Here is a 14,102-nt window from a genome sequence, read left to right as displayed (position 1 = left end):
GCGGATTGGAGTTTTGGTAGTTGTTTTCGTGTTCCTTGTGAGCATAGGAGTTGAGTAGTGGTTTTGGTTGGACGTGAAACCCTCGAAAACTCAAGAACCAAGAAGCTCCGAGGAAGTGCACAGTGACCTCGACATGATCGCAAGTGTTTCTTAAAGTTTTGAGCTTCTTGGAAGCCTTAGATAGTCTTCGCGAAGCTTTTAGAAGAATTTTGAAGGATTTTGGACGTCGGGAAATCCCAGTTCATGGAGTTGCAGAGGTGGCCGGATTATTGTGGGTTTTTTCGGCGAGTTTCTGGTGGATTTAAGACTTGAAAGTGGTAAGGAATTGTTCCTCTCATTACAAGCTTCATTTTGGTATATAATTCATGGTATATAATTCATGAATTTTGGTTAAGAATCAAAGATTAAAGATTTTTCCCTTTTCCGGCAATCGCAGCGGCACCGGTGCCGGACTCCGGCAAACCAAGGAAGAAGGAGGAGAATATTCCGTCAAAGTAGATAGAGTATTCTAACGCCGTTAGGTAATTATAATGGTATATGTTGATTTTTAACAGAATATTCCTTAACACCGTTAGGGAATCCGTTTGGTGTGCCAGGCACGTGCCTGAGTGTGGGCCGCGTGTCTGGCCGTGCCTTGGTCGGCGCGTGGGTGCTCGAAATTTTTTTCTAAAAATATAGGGATGTTCCTGAGGTTGAGTAGGTCTTGGTGGTATATTCAATTACCCCAATTGAGCAATGTATGAAAAGTTATTACCTAATTTTGTGTATGTGCTTTAAAATAACGTTTATATAATTGTTTCGCATATAGGTGAGACCTATCCTGAGGACGAGCGTAGTCAAGCAAGGCTCGGGGGTTACGACCCTTCCACATATCAGTGAGTGGGCTTTTGGTTTTCAGTATATACTTATATACCTGATATTTTTCTCAAAAAATGAATTTAAATGAAATTATGTTTTGAAATGCCATCATATTGATTTATACTTATAATATGAATTAGTATAGTATGCATAAATATGATTTGACGCTGTGGACGCTTAGTTAAGTACCATGTGAGTTGTAGACTGTGTATGTGTGATTTGATGATGATGTGAGATGTGTTAGAATTTATAACCTGCACCCTGGTGTTAGTGCTCCCGCATGTGGCCAGGACACAGGCCTTCATGTGATGTTCATCTCCCGCACCATACACTCACCTTGGATCCAAGTTAGGTGCACAATCCTGTCGTACATATCACTATAAGTGGTTCCGACTCTCTTAAGTGACCCGCGATTATTCGCACAATCTTCACGTGATCGTAGCACTAGAGTGTATTTATTTATTTACACCCAGTCCTGTCATACAAACCACTTTAGGTGGTTTCGACTCGTGTGCATGTATATTTGTTGAGCTATAGATTCAGCTGTATAGGCCACTTTAGGTGGATCCAACTGATATGTTATTTCACCTGAGTTGCTTATTCTGTTATTTTGAGATATTTGGCATGACATACTTATGAATATTGTTTCTGAGCATGGTTTTGAGATATGTATATATATATACACACACACATACATTCTATTTTCTGGGAAATTATACAGGTTTTACGGTGAAGGGTTAGAACTTTTGTTAAATGAAATGGTTTTGAAAAGCTTTATTTTTACCCACTCACACTTTCTGTTTTGCACCACTCCAGGTTCTAGTTAGGAGTGCTTGTCGGTGTCTTACAAGGAATTCACGGCAGCTCTGACAAATTATTGCCAATGTAGGATTATCTTTGTTGTTGTATAATTAGTATTTGTTATGCCGAACTGCACTTAAGTTACTTATGCTCTGATTGTGAACTCACACTTATTATCGCACTTGCACCTGATCTCATCTAGTGCTTTGGTTGGTTTGGTTATTGTTTATTCGCATATCTTATATCAATATTGCTTCTGCACTGTGCATATGACTACGTCACCCTCACCTGACGGCCAGCATGCCTCGATCTAGGTCGGGGTGTGTCACTAGTTAATGGGTTTTATTCAAGTAAAAACTTATGTCGGGTTTTATGTAGAGAAAATTAAGTTTTAGAGGCTAAAGTTATATTTTCAGTTTGTAAGGGTTTGTAATATTCTTATTCTCATTATTTTAAGAAAACTAAAAGAATACCTATCTACTCAATAAGATTCTTAACATTATATTTACTTGTACACCTCTATTGTTTAATTAATAACATACTAGCATATAGGCACACATAAAATCTGTGAGAAAACTTTTTATTTTTGTTTTTGAAATAGAAGGAGAGAGGAAGAGAGTGATAGAGAATGTGGGAGTGAGAAGTTTTTTTTTAATTTTATTTTTTTAATTAGAGATATGTTAGGGTTACATGTAGGTGAGGCTTTGAAAAAAAAAAAGCAAAATTTGGTTGTGTGAAATTACATTTATGCCCTATATTTCTTATTCATGTTCTGTTTTAATTTGAGGGTCAAACTAGTAATCTCATAGAGTTTTGGTTGACAATGAGTGTTTTATTAATTAGTAAAGATATTAGCATATGGGCTCACACAAAGTGTGTGAGAATTTTTTTTTATTTTTCTTTTTGAAATAGAAGGAGAGAGGAAGAGAGTGCTAGAGAATGTGAAAGTGAGAAGTTTTTTATTTTTTTATTTATTTTTATTTTTTAAATTAGAGATATGTTAGGATTATATGCATGTGAGTGATGAGTTGATATTATACTATATATTGTACCCTAATCTTAGTTATAATTTATTGGTTATTTTGGTAGAATTTTGATACTTTGTTATGCATTTTCAATGTAGGACATTCAACTTCTTCTAGAGAAAAAAGTAACCAAACGGATGAATTTTGGAGTGATTCCAATTGGAGGATGTTCGTGAGTCTTTCAAGATGATTATGTCAAAATTCCAGATTTTTGGAGGTCAAGATGACATATTTTGAGGAAGATTCCTTCTGAGGATTTGTAGGGGACATTTTTAGCTTTCAAAAGAGAACTTTTGGGACCAAATCAGATTTGATTTGGTCGGTCAAAAGTCTGATTTTCTAAAAAGTTCGAATTTTAGTTTGAATAGGAAACCTTTTATTTTTTGTTTTATTATTTTATTATGTTTCATAGTTTTATTCTAAGACTTTTTAGGGTTTTATTTTAGGCTTTTTTTATTAGCACCCCACATAATGTTGAATACACCCCACATTAAAATTTAATGTTAATTGACTTGTATGCCTTAATATGCAATGACTATTTCGACCTTGTAAGATTATAAAACATTTAAAATAATTCTTAATACACCCCAAATAACACATCCCAATATTATTTATCTTCTTCAACTCTCAAAACCATTCACTCTCCATTATACATAGAACAAAACCCTAATCAATAAAACTACAAAGACATTTTCAGAAAAAATTATTCATAAGAGAATCTTAATCCAAAACCAAATACACTTCACATTGATAATTGATATTCAATCATTTAATCCCAACTTTTGTCCCCATTTTCATATTCCTACTTGGGCAGTTTCCATCTTTTTGAACCTGATTCTTTCAATCAAATGAATCTTCCATACCATATCAAGTAACCCCTTAATTAGTCTTATTAGTTGGTTGTTCGGCTCAGAGAAGCAATACAAAGGCCCTCATTTGCAAGTCTTGTTTTAAGGATATATGGTTTCCACATATTTTCGAGGAGAGCTCGGAAAGGTTGTCCCTTTCTTTTGCATACACATCTTTTAGGTTTCGCAACATTGTCCTGCTTATCCTGGATTGAAGTCCGAACAAAAAGAAATGGAGGAACTGAAGCATTGGCCTTTCCTTTAAATGTTGTGACCCCAAGTTTGTAATCAAAGCAATGTTACTCTTTAATCAACATTTAGCGTGGCGTGGCGTGGAAGAAAAAGAAGAATAATTGTGGCTGGTTCTTGCTGGAGAAGGGGGAGGGCTATTTTTTTTTTCTTTTCTTTTTTAAGATATGAAAGTGTGGGGTATATGTAGAAAATGTGGGGTGTATGTTGAGGTGTGGGGTGTGAGGGTATTATGGAAAAGTAAGTGGGGTGTATTAAGATAAATTTTAATTAAAAAAGCAAATGTGGGGTGTATTAAGTTTGTGGGGTGCATTCAACAATATGTAGGGTGTTGATAAAATAAGCCTTTATTTTATAGTAGTATAAATAAGGCTTATTAGCCATTGGGAAGGAGAGAACGCACGCACTATTTGGAGAATTGCTTTTGAGAATTCAAGTTTATTTACAAGGTGTTTTCTATCCATATTTTTAATAATATTTTGTTTTATGATTGTTCGTTTCTAATTTCCGTTTGCTAAGACGATGCCTTGAGCATTAGCATGAATATGTAGTTTTTATTTAATTGCTTATGATATTATGCATGTATACTTTGAATTATTAATCATTGTGCTTTAAACTGTCTTTGTGTCTTAATGATTAGCTACCATTAGGATGTTTTAGGATGTTTAGATAAGTAATTAGATGCAATTCGGTTAGAATGCCATCGGGGAATTGTGTATTGCTTCTTTTGATTGATAGTTGTAATTTCACCTAGGGTGAATGCCACGTCGTAGGGGTTGCATGGTTTTTAAAAGGGTTTTCACAAAGTATAATGAGTCATGCATGTTTATATTTGATCTGAATGCCACAGACAAATTGCATGTTTGATATACATTCTAGCTTGCATGCTACAAGTAGAATATGCATAAGGAAAACCTAACCTTCAAAGTTGCACGGGTAATTCATAAGTAATTGGTAAATCTACATAGAATTGTTAAGGGGAAGACGGAACCCTAGGCCTTTTACAATTTGGTTTTCAAAACGTTTTCTTTTGTTTTCATTATTTTGCTAATTTCTTTAATCATTTTATTTAAATTCGTTTTTATTACATTTAATTTCAAAATCAACTTTTTCCAATCTTTGTTTTCAAATAATTAACTAAAAATTAGTTTAAATACATATTATTCATTCAATTCCTGTGGAGAACGACCTTACTTGAGCCGTTTATATTACAATTACCTTGTTCTCTTGCAAGTATTTTGTGTGTTTTTATGCCTCCTTTTTTTAATTTTTAAAATTTTAAATTAGAGATATATTAGGATTACATGTGGGTGATGCTTTGAAGAAAAAAAAAAGAGCAAAATTGCAGCGAGAGTCCTCCTATATAATGGGGCTTGGCCCCAACCATTATGTAGAATCCAAATTAAGCAAAACTAGTACTAGTTCATTATTTGGAATTTCTAGCTAACATGGCGAGTCAAGTTTCTTCTCCTCGTCCTAATACACCTCTTCCAACCGGTAATCATGATTACCAAGGATACCGACGACAGGTGACAGCAGCCAACATGGAGAATCATCATGGAGCTCCACAGAACCTTCAGAGGCCTAATTACAACCTACGATGCATGGACACGGGGAAAACTCAACGTATCCCGTATCTGACACGCAGGGATACGGATACGTACAGAATACGTACGGATACGCTCCCGATACGTATCAGAATGAAGGGATACGTTCTTTATTGATGAGATACGCGTATCATACTGTCGAGATACGCGTATCATAATTTTCGGATACGTTTCAAACAAAATCTGAGGATAATCAGGAAAAAAAATCCAAATCAGAGGATACGGATTCCGCACAGAATCGTGATTGATTCGAATTAGATAACTGAAACGATTGTTTAACTAAAAACCAAAACGATTTCGAACCTCAGAAATCAGACTTGTTGTCTGCAATTGCTCCGTCCGTCTGTCGTCTCTATCGTTTCTGTCTGCAACTAATTCGTCGTCTCCATCGTCTCCGTCTGCAACTGCTGGTGAGAGCCTTCGACTTCGTTTTCACTTTGTTAATTTTGAAACTCAATCTGTACAGAACCCTTTTCTGTTTTTTTTCGAACCTAAAAGCCCCAACCTCTGTTTCTGTTTTTATTCGAAGCTAAAAGAAAGCCTCTGTTCAATCTGATTGATTTGAAAACTTGTTCAATCTGATTGCTTTTTGTATATAATATTATTTTGTATTTTGTGTATTATAAATAATATAATATTGTACTTTCATGATATTTAGATTATAATATTTATGGATATGCTTTCATGAATGTGGAGACTACTTTAGTTACTGGATGAACCGTCATTGGATACTACTTTAGTTACTAGAGGAGACATCATGAACGTGGAAGTTGAATGAGACTTTGTTTTTTTAATTTTAGTTTGGATGTTCATTTTAATTTTTCAAGTTTGAAGACTAATTGCTTGTTGGATGGACTATCTTTCTAACTATTTGGAGTTTATTGAAATAAATTTAAATTTGAGTAATAAATTTGAATGCTTATTTTAAAGTATTTTAGATATATTTATATATATTTTTAATTGCCGTATCCCAAACGTATCGTGTCTTCGTTTTTAGAAATTTGACGTGTCCCCGTGTCGTATCGTGTCGTATCCTCGTATCCGTGTCCGTATCCATGCATCGATGATTACAACACACCTCTTCCAACCGGTGATCATGATTACCAAGGATACCGACTACAGGTGACAGCAGCCAACATGGAGAATCATCATGGAGCTCCACAGAACCTTCAGAGGCCTAATTACAACACACCTCTTCCAACCGGTGATCATGATTACCAAGGATACCGACTACAGGTGACAGCAGCCAACATGGAGAATCATCATGGAGCTCCACAGAACCTTCAGAGGCCTAATTATAACATCAAATCGTACGAGGCAGCGGAAATCCATGGTGGGATCCTCACAGAATGGTATGGTACTCGTATTCCTACCGCTAAACCGATCAATATTAGGCGTTATTATTCACTAGTTAGCCCGCTAAATATCATGCTTGAATACATGGTATGAGAAATTGTAAAATTTTTCAGGTCGACGGGCCAAAGACCCACTTCAACAACACACCGAAGGTCCACTCCAACAACGATACTGTCCTCGTGCGAGGCAGCGACACTCTATGGTGGGACATGCCTCACAGAATGGTATGGTACTCGTATTCTACCGCTAAACCGATCAATAATAGGTGTTATTATTCACCGGTTAGCCCGTTAAATATCATGCTTGAACACATGGTATGAGAATTGTAGAATTTTTCAGATCGACGGGCCGATGGCCCACTCCAACAACATGAATATTGTCTCCACTTTACCACGTATCTAATCCGTTAAGTGTGGGGTTTTATCACAAAAGAGATCGGAATTAGTTTTCTCCTTTCTCTTTGGCCGATGTGGGATAATGAGATTCCAACGCGTCCCCGCACATAAGATCCCATTTTGTGGGTTACTCGTGGGGATCCACACATCAACAACCATGTGGAGCCAAGCTCACCCAACAAGAGGGGCCAAACGGTACAAGCCTGTCATCTGGCTTTGATACCATGTAGAATTTTTCAGGTCGACGAACCGAGGGCCCACTCCAACAACACCGATACTGTCCCCACTTTACCACCTGTCCAATTCGTCAGGTGTGAGGTTTTATCATAAAAGACCTCAGTATTAGTTAGAGTGGGATAATTATACTTAAATTGCTTTTCTCCTTGGAGATGGATTGTCTGCCCTCCCCTTCCCATACCCTCCCCATGCCTTCCTATTTTGTGCAGTCACGGTTAAGACACGTCAATATTTTATATAAATTTTTTTATAAAAATAATTAGACAAAAAGCAAATGTTGACGTGGCTTAACCGTGACCGCACAAAACAGGAGGGTATGAGAGGGTATGGAGAGGGGAGAGCAGACAATCCATCTCCTTTCTCATTTCCCTCTGTCTAATGTGGGATAATGGGATTCCAACAGAAACAAATGCCCTATAGCTAGTTGTCCTTTTGTTGTTATAATAGTTAACCTAGCTCTTATCCACAGCTTCATAAAGCTGTTTAATGAGGGAAGATCTAGCTAGCTAGTACAAATTATGCCCTAGTTCATCATTTTCTACTTTCACATCGTGTGTATCTTGACGTTTTATATCGTCTGTATCGTTTTTTAATGCCCTACTTGTAATTTATGTATTATATAGTGTGTCTTGATATTTTATACAGAACACGTCCATGTCTCTCGCTCTTTTATTTTCTTCATGTGACTTGCGATGCATGCATGCACGATTAATTGTGAAATGGATTAATTTCAGTTCAATAACATATGGCTTGATTAATAATACAGGGCGACACGGGGTCCTGTGGCAAATGGTAAAGAGATTCGTAGTAAGAAGCCGCCCAGAGGCAAATGGTAAAGTGGTTCATAGGACTTATATATCGAGGTCCTGTGGTCAACTAATACCATTCATATTTGTAAGTGATTCATAAGACTTATCAAGCACCTGTGGTTGAGTTTTACCTTTTGCGGTATCGTTTGTATAAATTAATAGTAAAAGAGAAAAAAAGGAAAAAAAGGGAGAGGATATATTAAATTAGCTAGTAGTAGTATGTATAATAATCAAACTCTTCCAATAAAGTTGTATGCAAGGGAAGTAGCTAACCTTTTGCTCTATATATGTACTTTCAGAGCTTTGTTATATCTGTCCCCTAGCGGACCTGGTATGTATTTGTAATTTTAATGAATGTTTAAGTTTGATATATATTGAACTTTTTTAAGAAAGAAAAAATCGATACCCAGTTTTAACATCCATATATGGACCATATGCATGCATGTACCACCAACTAAAACAAGTCCAGTTAATCACTCAAGATCCCACGGGGGCCTAAAATATTTGCTTTAAGTGTTCAATAATTGCTTATGAGGGGAAATGACAAAAACAAATAAAACGAAACTGGATACTTAAATGAATTAGTTTAGTTTTGATCATGCATGCTAATAGTACTAGAGGTTGAGGGACTAACCAACCAATCTTGACTACCTTTCATACCTGTTGGAAATATGAATCAAACATCAGAAAAAGGAGGGATATTATAAGTGATTTGGAGTTAATGTTAACGTTATTTCACATAATGCCTTTGGTTGTATAATAGAACTTTAATTTTTTTATGACCGGCCCTAATTTGGGGCTCCGGTTGGAATATTCTTAAACTTAAGAGTAGTGCTACACTTACCATATCTCTGATAGAGGTTAGGCCCACTAATACTTGTGTATAAATGGATGGTAATAATATATAGCATTTTTGGAAGCTTAATCAAAATTCATGCTTCATCCTATTCAGCCCGATTTGACGGAAAACTAAGCTGTTAAAAGAAAGATGATGTGAGTTGAAAAGAATTTGAATCTGGCATAGTTGTGCATTCAATTGCACAGAGACTGACTGAATTGCTAATGCTTGGCTAAGTAGTCACGCTTTATCAAGAAAAACAAAAACAGTATACCACACATTTCATATCAATTCCCAATTGGAGGAAATAGACCAGGGCAGGTTGTAAGACCTCGTTTGGTGGATAAAATAGGATTTGGGTTGGATAACTTACTAGATTTAATAAATTATTGAAACAAGAAATGAATGTCAACTTTAAAATCTTGTCCAAATTCTAAGGTAGAATATGAAATAGTGGTGAAGAAAACCTTTTCATTTCTAATACTACCAAGGTGGAAGGGGTAAATGTGTGTGCACTGTTGTACAAATGCCTAAGTAAGGATATTGTTTTCGATTGACTCCAGCAACCAAACCGCAAGAGACACAAAAACACTATACGAAAAAGCAAAAAGCATAACAACACAAAGATTAATCGTGGTTCGGCCAAACTTGCATACGCCAATAATTCTTTTGATATTTCATTATTTGTCTAACCGTTTTGGTTTACAAGAAATTCCCCTTTGCTCTTTATGTCTGCGGGTGTATTCAATTAGGATTTTGAGAGAGTTTCAGAGAATTAATAATTCTAAGAGTATTCAATTGAGAATTTAAAAGACTTTATATTAAGTTTAGGTGCATTCAATTGGGAATTCTAAAGAGCTCTTAAAAGCCTCTAGAAATGAAGTGTATTCAAGTGAGAATTTTTGAGATTTTTTTTTATTTAAAAATTGCTATAAATTTAGGTGTATTCAAAGTGTCTCCCTTTATATATGCTACTAGTTTGAAGCCTAACTAGTCGGAGTTTGGGCCTTGGGAATACTCATAAATTTAATGAAATTCATGTTTTACATTATGAGCCTTACACTTGGCATACTTAACACCATTAATCAACAAGGCTTAACTACCACTATTTATACTAATCAGCTCACAAGATTATAATTCAACACCCATATGGTGTGAAGAGAATGAGCATATATGCAAATCCTCCTCCTTTTGTGAATTCGTAAAGGACGGAAGCTTGTGCAACTTGTTGCTATAAATGGGAAGCCTTACTACTTAGTCCCCAACCATCTTCTCCAAGAAAAGAAAAAACAAACTATAGCCACTTCTACTAGCTAGTAACATGCCATTTAGAGACATGGAGAGTTGACTGGTGATTTGTCCTTGTTGGAACACCCATTGTCCCACATCGACCAAAAGGGAAGAGAGAAAACACTTTAAATAGAATTACCCCACTTTAACTAACACTGAGGCTTTTTGTGATAAAACCCCACATCTGAGGATTGTGCAGGTAGTTAAGTGGGGACAGTATCAGTGTTGTTGGAGTGGGTCATTGGCTCGTCGACTTGAAAAATTATACATGGTATCAGAGTCAAGGGATGGGCCTGTACTGCCACATGATTAGGTGGGTCCCCGTTTGGCTCCGTGTGATGGGTGAGTCCCGACATGGCTCCATGTAGGTCAAATATGCCATGTGATTGGGTGGGTCCCTGTTTGACCCTGCATGATGGGTGAGCCCCGACTTGGCTCCACGTGGTTGCCAATGTGTGGATCTCCAAGTGTGACCCACAAAAATGGGGTTTCATGTGCGGAAGAGTATTGGAACACCCATTGTTCCACATCGGCCAAGAAGGAAGAGAGAAAGCACTTTAAATAGAATTACCCCATTCTAACTAACACCGAGACTTTTTGTGATAAAACCCCACACCTAAGGATTGTGCAGGTGGTTAAGTGGGGACAATATCGGTGTTGTTGGAGTGGGCCCCTGGCCCGTCGACCTGAAAAATTCTACAGTCCTCATCCTCCTTGTGCATGTCAGCCACTGGTTGCTACTGATATTCCATATGTAAGTAAACTACCTAGAAAATCTGTGTATACTATTTTATCAAAGGTACAGAAAGGTGAGCATGATACTCTAAATGGAGGTGTAAAACTGGATTCTATGTTATGATATGCAATTAAGAATAGTGAGCATGATGGAAAACCAGACAACCCTTTTCTTCTAAATCCAAAATATAAGGACAATGAGCCCTCCAAGCTCCCCGTTAATAATACAGTGCAACCTGGATTGGGTGGATCTATCCCTCATAAAAAGTGTGTTTGTAGTAGCAGGTTGCCCAGACCCACAGCCATATGGTAAAGTGGTTCATAGCTGATGCGGGAGGCATATCTTGAAGAAAACAATTTGAAGACCACTAGTATGAATTGGAATAATAAGGCTGTGTATTTTAATGACTTGGGAATTTTTTAAGTCATTTTTAGATAGTTTCTTAGGAAGTTGCAGTATATTTATGTTCCTTTATCTTGAATTCCTTTAAATATTGATGTATTAGAAGCCTTTGGGGCTAGACTTGAATGAATTAAAATATCATTTGCTTGTTAACTACATTGCAATGGTTGTGAATTGAAGGGAAAAACAAGGAGAAAGGATGAACAGAGAGATATGAGAGAGAGAGAGAGAGTTTAGAGAGATAAATAGGTTTTGTATTAACTAACTCAAATGAAGATTACACATACTGTTTATATAGAAATCCTAACTACTTTAACCAAATACTAACTACCTAACTATATTACTAACTTTATTACATTTTTACCCTTGTTGATGCACAAAATCAACAAGGACTTTGGTACAACAGAAAGTGTTAAGTTTGTGACCTTCGCTAGATTACTCCGGTCACTAGTGTGGATAGGTATGTAAATGGATAGAGATAGGGAAGCAAACACAAGATGTACGTGGTTCACCCAGATTGGCTACGTCCACGGAGTAGAGGAGTTCTCATTAATTGTGAAGGGTTTACACAAGTACATAGGTTCAAGCTCTCATTTACTGAGTACAAGTGAATGATTTAGTACAAATGACATTAGGAAATATTGTGAGAGAATGATCTCTATTTATAGAAGAGAGTTTCTAGTTTCATTCTGACATTGACACGTGTCGTATTGTGATTGGCTACTGATGTTGACACATGTCGTGCTATGATTGACTTCTGATGTCTACACGTGTCACGCTGTGATTGGCCTCCTGGTTGAAGGGAAACTCTTCTGGGTCATTGACGGTATAACGTTGACCGGTGCTCAGTAGTTTCGGGATTGGTCAAGTATGGTACAAACAGTGCTCCCCTAAGTTCTTGAGTGAGGGATGTTTCTCGGTTGGGGACTTGCAAGATCCAAGTCATTGAGTAATCACGAAACTTCTAAGTACCGAAGTGTGGTATCATTTTCACTTGCCTTATCTATCTCATATGTAGATGTGGCATCTTTTCTGGAAGTATTTTTCCTTCATCTAGGGGTGGTATCTTTAACCGATAAAGATGCACAAGGTAATATATCAATTTCACTTAAAGCTTACTTGTAGTTTCAGGCTTGGTCAAGTGCGATACAAACCCTATAGTAGGAGTACCCCAAGTCGCCGAGCTAGGAGATTTGTCGAATAAGGTAACAGACAAGGTAAGCAATCAGACTTCCAAGCAAGCAACCTGGATCAGAGGTTCGACTTCGGCTTCCGGTTGATTGTTCTCATTCTCTTTGTGTCGTAAACAGCAATAAGGATAAGGAGAAGCAAATGGAGAAGAGATGATATGAGATACTTTTGCTTTTGAAGAAGTAACTTTCCACAGACTTATTCTTGAACTGGGCTGGAGGGTTTTCTGGTTTCCTCCAGAGTATAAGGCCGACTCAAGAATTTGAGGGTCAAAACAAGTCCATCAAATCTAGAGTACGTTCGACCCTGAGGATATGGGATACTTTTGCTGTTGAGAAAGTAGTGGATGTATCGGCACGTGTTCTGTTATGCTTATCTCCACATGCTTCCTTGTATCCTTCTCACTTGCCCTATCTGTTCGTCAGGCAGATGTGGTATCTTCTCTGGAAGCATAAAATGTTGAAGATGAGTACTCGAGAGCAATGCCAGATACGTAATTAGGCAAGGGGTTCCAGGCAATCAATTCCTGACTAGAAGCTTGATTCCAAGTGTTGACTGATTGCTCTCTTTCTCCTTATCTTGCAGGTAAGAACAAGGCCAAAGGAAAAGACAGGGAAAAAGCATAATATGGGATATTCTTGCTTTTAACCCTGATGATATGAGATACTCTTGCTCTGGTGTGGCTTGTTTGAAAAGGTATTATCGGGAGGAAAAGAAGCTGAGTATTTTGAGAGATTTTGTTGAGAGTGCCCTCTCGGATGTGAAGAAAAGTTGAGCATTTTTTTTATTTGTAGGTCTGCCTGGCTGTGGATGATAGAGGTCGACATATATAGGAGTCTCCCTAACAACAAGTAGTAGTGCTATTCTTTTACCCTTCTTGGTCATAGCAATGTAGTGGGAGCTGCAAGCTTCACGTGTTTTAACTTTGTTAGAGCACTTTGAAAAGGTGGTTTGTGGTATTTGGAAAGCTGATGTTGCGTGTGAAGATTGCAGACAAGCTTTATCCAAGGAAATCTGGCTCTCGAAGTTAGGAGAGCGGTGCCTCTTCGGTTTTCGAACAAGCAATCCTGTTGGGGATCCGACTCTCGAGATTCAGAGAACGGTGCCTCTTCGATTTTTTAGAAAGCAATCTTGTTGGGAGTCTGACTCTTGAGATTCGGAGAGCAGTATCTCTTCAATTTTTGATAAAGTAATCCTGTTGGGAGTTTGGCTCTCGAGATTCGGAGGGCGGTGCCTCTTCGATTTTTGAGCACGTAATCCTGTTGGGAGTCTAGCTATCGAGATTTAGATAGCAGTGTCTCTTCGATTTTTTGAGAAAGTAATCTTGTTGAGAGTCTGGATCTCGAGATTCGGAGGGCGGTGCCTCTTCGATTTTTGAGCACGTAATCCTGTTGGGAGTCTGGCTCTTGAGATTCGGAGAGCGGTGCCTTCAATTTTTGAGCAAGCAATCTTGTTGGGAG

The 14,102-nt window shown here is 37.4% G+C and overlaps 1 protein-coding gene across 1 annotated transcript; it reads left to right on the top strand.

Moving 5' to 3' along the window:
- The first annotated feature begins 5,229 nt into the window (after positions 1-5,229).
- LOC126608386 (uncharacterized) lies at positions 5,230-8,540 on the top strand. Its single transcript, XM_050276263.1, has 4 exons — positions 5,230-5,310; positions 6,511-6,740; positions 6,858-6,968; positions 8,143-8,540. Exons 1-4 carry the CDS (start codon positions 5,230-5,232, stop codon positions 8,210-8,212), a joined length of 492 nt encoding a protein of 163 aa, XP_050132220.1. The 3' UTR covers positions 8,213-8,540.
- The last annotated feature ends 5,562 nt before the right edge of the window (positions 8,541-14,102 follow it).

The sequence above is a fragment of the Malus sylvestris genome, chromosome 16 (assembly GCF_916048215.2).
Source record: "Malus sylvestris chromosome 16, drMalSylv7.2, whole genome shotgun sequence".
In the NCBI taxonomy this organism is placed as follows: domain Eukaryota; kingdom Viridiplantae; phylum Streptophyta; class Magnoliopsida; order Rosales; family Rosaceae; genus Malus; species Malus sylvestris.
This window is presented reverse-complemented; position numbering and strand designations above follow the sequence as displayed.